The sequence below is a fragment of the Nerophis lumbriciformis genome, linkage group LG01 (assembly GCF_033978685.3).
Source record: "Nerophis lumbriciformis linkage group LG01, RoL_Nlum_v2.1, whole genome shotgun sequence".
In the NCBI taxonomy this organism is placed as follows: domain Eukaryota; kingdom Metazoa; phylum Chordata; class Actinopteri; order Syngnathiformes; family Syngnathidae; genus Nerophis; species Nerophis lumbriciformis.
The window spans coordinates 13,736,440-13,747,500 of record NC_084548.2 but is presented as its reverse complement, the minus strand read 5'-3'; the positions used below and the strand labels follow the sequence as shown (position 1 = coordinate 13,747,500).

General features: G+C 39.1%; 1 protein-coding gene across 1 annotated transcript in view; it reads right to left on the bottom strand.

Annotated features, from left to right (window-relative positions):
- Positions 1–6,927, bottom strand: part of taf10 (TAF10 RNA polymerase II, TATA box binding protein (TBP)-associated factor) — a 14,701-nt gene extending 7,774 nt beyond the window's left edge. The window contains exons 1-2 of the mRNA XM_061975548.2: positions 6,476–6,927; positions 6,162–6,319 (exon numbers count right to left, since the gene is read on the bottom strand). Of these exons, the coding sequence (XP_061831532.1) occupies positions 6,162–6,319; positions 6,476–6,605 (288 nt within the window). The 5' untranslated portion in view covers positions 6,606–6,927. The remainder of the gene's footprint in view (positions 1–6,161; positions 6,320–6,475) is intronic.
- Positions 6,928–11,061: the final 4,134 nt, after the last annotated feature.

Sequence of the window (11,061 nt, the reverse complement as noted above, 5' to 3'; positions counted from 1 at the left end):
TCGGCAACCCTAAATGTTGAAAGAGCCATATTGGACCAAAAATACAAAAACAAATCTGTCTGTAGCCGCAAAAAATTTAAAGACATACTACATACAGATAGTGTGTCATGGAATTAAGAGGACTTAAAGGAAACTGAATGACCTCAAATATAGCTACAAATGAGGCATAATGATGCAATATGTACATATAGCTAGCCTAAATAGCCTGTTAGCATCGATTAGCTTGCAGTCATGCAGTGACCAAATATGTCTGATTAGCACACCACACAAGTCAATAACATCAACAAAACTCACCTTTCATGCACAACCTTAAAAGTTTGGTGGACAAAATGAGACAGAAAAAGAAGTGGCATAAAACACGTCCTAGAAAGTCGGAGAAAGTTATACATGTAAACAAACTACGGTGAGTTCAAGGACCGCCAAAATTAGTAGGACAAAACGGCGCTCGCCAAATACTCAAATCAGTGAAGCATGTTTAATATAAACAGTGTGCTTTGTAACAATTAGGGAGGTTTGTGTCATGTTTGTCCTCCTACAGAAACCATATTAAAACAAAAATAGATTTTTCCCCCCTCATCTTTTTCCATTTTTCATACATTTTTTGAAAAAGCTCCAGAGAGCCACTAGGGCGGCACTAAAGAGCCGCATGCGGCTCGAGAGCCGCGGGTTGTCGACCTCTGGTTTAGACAGAGCGGGTATTATTTTTGTCACAGATTTAATAAGGGGCGTCATCTCATCAGCAACATCACGCAGCAGAGCTTTCACAGCAGAACTAAAGGTCATCACAATGCTTCGGTATCTCGCCACTGGGAAAATGAATTGGAAAGAAAAGGAAACATTTATTTTTGATTCACTGCCAATATTGTTTGTTTGTTTTGTATTATTTTGTAGTTTATTGTGAAAATATACACTCCCATTGTCCACTTATTTCTAAGATATTTCTTTATTCTTAGACAAGGGATTCCCTTCCGTGATTGGTCATTTCTATGGACACAGAAATGACGTCACCTAAAATTCCGTTTACGGCACATAGTAATGTCGTAATTCAGCTCTGAGTGTGACACTTAAGATTCAGTCCTACACTTCGCTGAAAGTGTGAGTAAGACGCTTGATAACTAACTTTTAAGGGCAGCTTTCAGCGAAGAATTTCTTTACTCATAAGTGAACTCTTAGCAGACTTCTTAGGAGTAATTCTAAGACGCTTGATAAATACGGCCCCTGGTCTATAGTTCCACAACCCGGACGAAAACCACACTGTTCCTCCTGAAAAGCCTTTGAATGAACGTGTAAAAATGGTACACCCAGTAAAACAAGGCTGCTGATTAGTTTTAATTTCAATGTACTATGATGCTCTGGACGGGGAGAAACCTGCCAGATGAGATTAGTTTTAATTTCAATGTACTATGATGCTCTGGCCAGGGAGAAACCTGTCAGATGAGAAAACAATTAACTTGGTGACCATGCTCATTGCTGTAAAAGTGACTAATGGGAAATCTTCAGTGGATCAATGGAAGACTCTTCCTGTCAAAGGGTGACTGGCGAGAGTGCTTTACACATTACCGTATACTTTTTACAGTTGCGTCAATGCAGCCACAAGGGTAATTAATTTAACTCCAATTACATTTGATAAAAATGACATAGGTGTGTATTGTATATGATACAAAAACAATAGCAACACAAGTTATTGCTGGGTTGCATATGAAGTCACATCCGGCTCATTGAACACGCTTGGTGGTTCTCAATGGGTACTGGGCGCCATTTAGCCTTTCTTGAAGAAAAATGATTGTGTTGTTTTCGACTGTACGAATGGTTCAAATCGCGAAAAGGATGAAAGTTTCTTCAGAGTTCCTTGAGAGGTAAACAAGAAGGGCGGAAGACTGCAAGATTTTACGAGACGACGATAAGAAAAGTAGCACGCACTCTAGTTCAACGGTGCAGAGTTGAAGAATGCACAAGTTTGAAGTGATCACTTCGTTAAAGGTTGGTTTGATATACTTTTAACGTTTAGTGTTTCCCAATTAAGTATTATGTTGATATTATTTGTATTGCTTAAAACCAATTTTTGCTACAAGTGTTTCGTAAAGATAAAATAAAGCAAATGTGAGCAAAACCTAAAATAGTTAAAGGGGAACATTATCACAATTTTAGAAGGTATTAAAACCATTAAAAATCAGTTCCCAGTGGCTTATTTTATTTTTCAAAGTTTTTTTCAACATTTTACCCATCATGCAATATCCCTAAAAAAAGCTTCAAAGTGCCTGATTTTAACCATCGTTATATACACCCGTCCATTTTCCTGTGACGTCACATAGTGATGCCGATACAAACAAACATGGCGGATAGAACAGCAAGGTATAGCGACATTAGCTCGGATTCAGACTCGGATTTCAGCGGCTTAAGCGATTCAACAGATTACGCATGTATTGAAACGGATGGTTGTAGTGTGGAGGCAGGTAGCGAAAACGAAATTGAAGAAGAAACTGAAGCTATTGAGCCATATCGGTTTGAACCGTATGCAAGCGAAACCGACGAAAACGACACGACAGCCAGCGACACGGGAGAAAGCGAGGACGAATTCGGCGATCGCCTTCTAACCAACGATTGGTATGTGTTTGTTTGGCATTAAAGGGAACTAACAACTATGAACTAGGTTTACAGCATATGAAATACATTTGACAACAACATGCACTTTGAGAGTGCAGACAGCCCAGTTTTCATCAATTAATATATTCTGTAGACATACCCTCATCCGCTCTCTTTTCCTGGGGGTCTGGCGGCAGATTTCTTTGACTTTATCGTTGGAAATGCATCTGCTTTGAGTGTCGCAGGATATCCACACATTCTTGCCATCTCTGTCGTAGCATAGCTTTCGTCGGTAAAGTGTGCGGAACAAACGTCCAATTTCTTGCCACTTTCGCATCTTTGGGCCACTGGTGCAACTTGAATCCGTCCCTGTTCGTGTTGTTACACCCTCCGACAATACACCGACGAGGCATGATGTCTCCAAGGTACGGAAAACAGTCGAAAAAACGGAAAATAACAGAGCTGATTTGACTCGGTGTTTGTAATGTGTTTGAGAAAATGGCGGATTGCTTCCCGATGTGACGTCAGAGAGCGAATAATAGAAAGGCGTTTAATTCGCCAAAATTCACCCATTTAGAGTTCGGAAATCGGTTAAAAAAATATATGGTCTTTTTTCTGTAACATCAAGGTATATATTGACGCTTACATAGGTCTGGTGATAATGTTCCCATTTAAGCTTTTATCAAAGACAGCAATTATAAATGAATCTTTCAGCATATACACAATGTTGACATCTATAGTTATAGTTTGCTAAAGACAGGGAAAAACACACATACTCATAAAAACGACGCGTGTAACAAACATAGCTGTAGATGTGAAGATAAATCATGAAATGCAACCTTAACAGAGCAAAAACGATGCATGATTTATTCGGAGAGTCTTTATACCGATTTCCTTGACCCAGCCACACACAAAGTTGTATATCTCCATGCTTTTCCAAATTTTTTAAATCTATTTTGTCATGTAGAATGGTGTCTGGAGCACCAGATAGCTTGACATAAATGGGAACGCGACTGACAGAAAGTCCTTGATATCACTCAACAAATCTTTTTTTTATAAAGTATAGGGATCTATTCCATTGCATGGGTTTTGCTCGTATCTGCTTTTTGCAGGAAGATCTAAGCCTCTTGCATACTCCGATAGTTTGCGCGTTGCTTGCTGCACGGCAGCCATCTTGTCTTGGTTGACCACCACTGTTTTTCACTTTGGGGAATACAAGCAATACAAGTGTGGTCACATGGCCGACTTTTTAACACAAGACATTTTCTGGTGCAGATAAAACTACTTCGTATTAAAAAAAACAACCAGTGAAGGTTTCTTTGGAATCAAGCTACATGTTTATGCACCACATCATTATTAGCCAAGCCTAGAAATTGACCTGCTTCTGGGGTCATAAAATGACTGCAAGAGAGCAGGAACAGCGGATTCAGGACAAGCAGCAGAACCAACAGTATGCTGATAAAACACAAAGCTGGGGCCGACGACACATAAGCCGCCACCCAGATGGCTATTTCGCACTTCTCTTTGGCTGACAACTACAGGGAAGCCTGCAGGTGTACAAACATCTATGGGCCGTATTTACCATTTGAACAGTACTGACTGTTTTGTTTGTGCAATTCCCACTTTTTCATCCAAGTGTACATTTACTGCGTTGTTACTGTATCCAGCAGCGTTTGTATTACTGAACAAACCTCATTCACATATTACATAGAAACTAAGAGGAGCTAGATGGAAGTTGATTTTGTGTGTGAGGACAATCATTTAGCAGACATGTATTTTTTAAACATCACCAACAATTGACCTGGCATGCATATTACAGCACTTTCAGTTCTATTTTGCAGGGTCTGTACCGTATATAAAACTTTGCAATAACACAGAGAGAAGGTGGTTGTTTGCCTAGATCAGGGTCCACGGGCCAAGTGCGGCCCGCCGGCGTGTTCATTTAGACTCGCGACCCCCAAGTCAAAAGGTTTGGACACCCTTAGCCTTGATTCATCCTCAATGTATAAAATACGCTCAGGCAAAAACAAGGTAGCCAATAAGACTTTGTGGTAGCAGGCTATAAAGAACAAACCATTATATTCAGGCGCAGATTAGGATAAAAGCATATGTTCCCACTTGTGGTGAAATGTTCCCTAATTTATTTGTAAACAATACAATAATCTTAATGAAACAATTAGACAATTGGCAGGATATGGGTATCTAGACTCTTTACACAAAGAGAACATGTAAAATAATTGCACCACAGGTGGTAAATAAGGTAGAACATTGTAGTTATAATTGTGTTCAACACAACAGGGCGAGAGAATAGAGTCTTAGTTAGGGAATAAGCGGTAGAAAATGGATGGATATCACTAAGCTTTAGAACTTTGTTGTGAAAATCTCCTTCCGCGTCTGTGGAAACGCTTCCCACCCACACTGCTTGGTGCCTCGTCTGAGCTGCTGTGACTTCGATGACTGTAGTAACTAATTAGATGACCATAGTAACTAATTAGATGACCATAGTAACTAATTAGATTACCAAAGTAACTGGTATATAATCCATAAGCGCAGATTCCAACCATTGAAATTAGAGATGTCCGATAATATCGGCAGGCCGATATTATCGGCCGAAAAAATGCGTTAAAATGTAATATCGGAACATATCGGTATCGGTTTTTTATTATCTGTATCGGTTTTTTATTTATTGGATCAACATAAAAAACACAAGATACACTTACAATTAGTGCACCAACCCAAAAAAACCTTCCTCCCCCATTTACACAAAAGGGTAGTTTCTTTCTGTTATTAATATTCTGCTTCCTACATTATATATCAATATATATCAATACAGTCTGCAAGGGATACAGTCCGCAAGCACACATGATTGTGCGTGCTGCTGGTCCACTAATAGTACTAACCTTTAACAGTTAATTGTACTAATTTTCATTAATTACTAGTTTCTATGTAACTGTTTTTGTATTGTTTTACTTTCTTTTTTTATTCAAGAAAATGTTTTTAATTTATTTATCTTATTTTATTAATTTTTTTTAAAAAGTACCTTATCTTCACCATACCTGGTTGTCCAAATTAGGCATAATAATGTGTTAATTCCACGACTGTATATATCGGTTGATATCGGTATCGGTAATTAAAGAGTTGGACAATATCGGCATATCGGATATCGGCAAAAAGCCATTATCGGACATCCCTAATCATGGGCGCCGCTAGGGATTTTGGGCCCCATGAAAAGAATCTCTACAGGGCCAACACAGTGTCATTATTTTTTCTGTATTATAATTTCATCATCATTAGGGGCCTCTTTGGGCCCCCCTCCATCATGGGCCCCTAGAATCCGTCTCCTTTACCCCCCCTTTTCGGCACCCCTGTCCCTAATTGAAATACTTTGTACAGTTGAAGACTTACGGTCATTAGAAAACATGACTGCACATCATAATGGCAGCTGGTTTCCATCTTAAAGATCAAAAAAAAATTATTTGGGAATGTCCAGGGGGCCAGATTGAAAAGCTCAAAGGGCCACATGTGTCCCCTGGGCCTTAATTTGCCCAGGTCTGTGTTAGACAGTTTGTTACTCTTACCGTAGGTGTGTACTCTTCCAGCTGCATGACAAAGTCAGCCAGTGGGGTTGTGGAAACGTTGGGCTTTATGTCTCCATTTGTGATGCCTCCAGGAACATAAACTCCATTGGAGACAGAAGAGTCTGATGATGACGTCACCAAGGCCGCCGAGGTTGAAGCTGAAAGGCAGTTAAGTAATGATCAATATAGAATAATAGAATTGTGTGTGATGTCCTGATTATTTAACACATGCATCACAAGCAAGCCTTTCTTATGATGCACTAAGAATAGTTCGGTAGATGTGCCTTAGGTTGAGACACAATTTGCATTATTACCATTGCTGGTGTTTGAAGGGACGTTAGTTGTTGCGTTGTCATTTGTGATACAATTACTCGCAGTCGAAGACGTGGTGACAGTAGAAGAAGCTCTACTGGTGACGGACTGATTAACGCCGTCAACATTCATGGCGATGCTTGTTTTTGTTTCTCGCAGCTTGGAAGGCAACTCACTTGGCAGCGCTAGCTAGCTAACGCGCACAGCTTCGCTCGGAGGTCCTTGGCGAAAACAAAGCTAAAAAAAAAAAAGAAGAAAAAAAAGCGCAATTCCAACCTTTGACTTCTTGAAGCAGTTTTATTGGTACATTTATCACTTTTCTAGCTTATATGAGAAGAACAACGCGGGAGTCCGGCGCTAGCTAGCCAGCATCACAGGTGTGTATGTGTAGCTAACCCGAGCGCTGCTCAACAAATGGCGTCATGTGATCGTCGCTGTGACGAAGGGAGCCGGAAATGCCCGAGTTTTCTTCTTCTTCATTTTATTGGCGGTTCGCAACCAACGTTAAGTGCATACCGCTACATACTGTACTGGAGTGTGTTTTCTCCGGGTTTGATTGAATCATTGAAACTTTTATTAGTAGATTGCACAGTGCAGTACTTATTCCGTACAATTGACCACTAAATGGTAACACCCGAATAAGTTTTTCAACTTGTTTAAGTCGGGGTCCACTTAAATTGTTTCATGATACAGATATATAGGCCTATTATAGAATAGAATAGAATAGAATAGAAAGTACTTTATTGATCCCTGGGGGAAATTCAGCACCACAGTTCGCTCAGAATAGACAATAATAATTATAAATAATATTATATAATATATATATATATAACATAAAATATATAAATAATATAAATATATTCTACATAAACTCTACATTTAAGTGCAGTCAGGAAGGAACATATGTCATACTTGCCAACCCTCCCGGATTTTCCGGGAGACTCCCGAAATTCAGCGCCTCTCCCGAAAACCTCTCGGGACAAATTTTCTCCCGAAAATCTCCCGAAATTCAGGCGGAGCTTTCCCACGATATAAACAGCGTGCCTGCCCAAACACGTTATAACTGTTGAATGATGGAGGGCGAGTTCTTGGTTTCTTATGTGGGTTTATTGTTAGGCAGTTTCATTAACGTCCTCCCAGCGCGGTAACAACACACAACAACAGCAGTCATGTTTTTGTCTACCGTAAAGCAGTTCGTCTGCCGTAAACAGCAATGTTGTGACACTCTTTAACAGGACAATACTGCCATCTATAACATCAATAACATATACGGCTTTTAGAGAGTGCAGTGCACAACTGCGCACATAACAAGGAGACAAAGCAGAAGAACGAGGAAGATACAGCCATGGCGACGCCGACGACAAGTAAGATGAAGAAATATGCTTTGTTGCACCTTTCCTGCCTCAGTCCTGCGATTAGTTGCAAATCGTGCTTTATTGATTGCTTGCACACAGCCAATCCAACACAAAACAAACTAGTCCCCGCCCGCACTCACGCTACCGCTCCCTCTCTTCTCTCGCCCACACACTCACTGACGTCCCTCACCTCACATGCTCACCTATTAAAGGGCCACACACACACATACTCTACTCTCATAACAGCTTGTAAGTTCCAAGCCGCAGCTGCGATTGGACCTGGATATCCTCCAGGAAGAAGTAGTGGACTACCAAGTGCTTGGCACTGAAGATCTTCCTCAGGAAGCAAAGATTGACCGGTTTTGGGCCATGCTAGGGAGAGATGGAAGATTCCAGACTCTAATGCATTTGATGAAAGCACTTTTGTGCGTGCCACACATCAATGCATAATCAGAGAGGGTGTTCAGCATGGTTAGAAAAATAGTGACAGAGAATAGAACAAGGATGGACAATTCAACCCTTAACTCAACAATGAGTAGATGAGTGTTGTGTGTGTGTATATGTGTAAATAAATGAACACTGAAATTCAAGTATTTCTTTTATTTATATATACATATATATATATATATATATATATATATATATATATATATATATATATATATATATATATATATATATATATATATAATAAAATACATATGTATATATAGCTAGAATTCACTGAAAGTCAAGTATTTCTTATATATATATATATATATATATATATATATATATATATGAAATACTTGACTTGGTGAATTCTAGCTGTAAATATACTCCTCCCCTCTTAACCACGCCCCTAACCACGCCCCCGCCCCACCCCCGACCACGCCCACCCCATCCCTCTCCCCCCACCTCCCGAAATCAGAGGTCTCAAGGTTGGCAAGTATGACATATGCATTATACAGTCTGATGGCTGTCGGTATGAAGGACCTCTTGTGTCGTTCCGTGTTGCATTTTGGGAGTCTGAGCCTTCCACTGAACGTGCTCATTCTCCCCGCAAGGTCCGAGTGTAGTGGCTGGGAGGTGTTGTCCATAATGGCTTGGAGTTTTGCTAGACTTCTCCTCTCTGACACCACCGCCAGAGAGTCTAGCTCAGTGGTTCTTAACCTGGGTTCGATCGAATCCTAGGGGTTCGGTGAGTCGGGCTCAAGGGTTCGGCGGAGGTCAAGACACACCCGACTCATCGTGTAAATAAAAACTTCTCCCTATTGGCAACAGCAAAAGTCACACTGATTTGCAGGTGTGTAATTTGTTGTGAGTTTATGCACTGTGTTGGTTTTGTTGTTTGAACAAGGTGATGTTCATGCACGGTTCATTTTGTGCACCAGTAAAAAAACAAGGTAACACTTTAGTATGGGGAACATATTCATCATTAATTAGTTGCTTATTAACATGCAAATTAGTAACATATTGGCTCTTAACTAGTCATTATTAAGTACTTATTAATGCCTTATTTGGCATGGCCTTATTGTAACCCTAACCCTCTAACCCTAACCCTGACCAAATAACTCTAAATTAAGTCTTTGTTACTCAGAATATGTTCCCCATACTAAAGTGTTACCAAAAACATATAACTTTGTCTTGAATTTGAAAAAAAAACATCTTATTTTTCACTAAAGAAGGGTTCGGTGAATGCGCATATGAAACTGGTGGGGTTCGGTACTTCCAACAAGGTTAAGAACCACTGGTCTATAGGGTACCAGGAGGTGCATGCGTAATCAAAAAATGGTTGAACGAGAGTTCCCGCTAGAATCTTCATGGTGCTTTTGTTGACCAGAGAGGAGATTCTATAGATAAATCTTGTTCGTTGATTGACCTTTTTGATTACCTTAGTTGCCATTTTATCACAGGAAAGATTAGCCTCTAGAATGGAACCTAGGTAGGTGACCTCGATCTTTCCTGGTGATAACAATGTCACCCACTTTTATCGTGAAGTCATTGACTTTCTTAAGGTTGATGTGGGACCCAAACAGGATGGATTCCGGTTTACCCAAGTGTATGGATAGCTTATTGTCAGCGAGCCAGGTGCAAGTTGTGATACTGCATATTTGTTTTGGGAGGAGATCAGAGTTTGGCTGAAAGATAGAAGAGATTACATTTGGTATATTTAAAAAAGATAGTAACCTAGAAATGCGTGTTAATATTATTATGTTGCAAGCTTATGTTGTCATACATGTCGATTTCTGAAAGTATAACCAATAAACAATTATTTCAAATTATTAATCAAATCTTGGAAAATGGTTAAAAGTAGAAAAACAACTTAATATAATGCCTTTATTGGACTAATTGACGTTTACCATGAATTGTTTTACGTGGACCCCGACTTAAACAAGTTGAAAATTTCAATTGTACGGAATATGTACTGTACTGTGCAAGCTACTAATACAAGTTTCAATCAATCAATCAAAAGAGTTGGATTCGCCCAATTGTTTGTATTTTGTATATTTGTATCTATTTGTATTGTCTTTTACTTTATTTTGTTTTACATGTTTTGTTTGTATAAAGACGATGTTTGCTCAACCTGGTGGATATTTGAAAATATTGGAATGTACTATCCATCCATCCATTTTTTACCGCTTATTCCCTTTGGGGTCGCGGGGGGCGCTGGAGCCTATCTCATAAAAGTGCTTTAATTTGTTTGTACATTGTGAATATATATTGTTTGTGTGTACAATCGTTCAATTAAACAAAACACTTAAGTTACAAACTAAAGTAGGTCCGTGTACGTTCCGTTCATTCTATTTCCAATTCTGAAACTCAAATCAAAAAATAAAATGAGGGCTGTTTTTCGATTTTTATTATATAAGTCAGATTTTAAAATACACAAAAAAGGTTGATGATGTTCATTAAAATATTGTCATAAAGTTTTCCTTTTACGGAATTTAATTGTTTAGTTAAACACAAAAATCGAAAAAAATGTTCATCCAAAATGAAAAAATGTGTGGTTATCTGTGTGATGACAAATTGAACCGGAAGCAGTATTCTAGCTTTTCCTTTGCGTTTAAGGTCCTTGTACCTTCCATCCATTCATCCATCCATTTACTACCGCTTGTCCCTTTTGGGGTGCAAATCAAAAAAATAATTTCGGACCATTTTTTTCTATTTTCATTTCTGAAACAAAATTTGGACAACTTTTTAATGACACTTTTTTTAAACGACATTGTTGAACATAATAACGTGACTGCGCC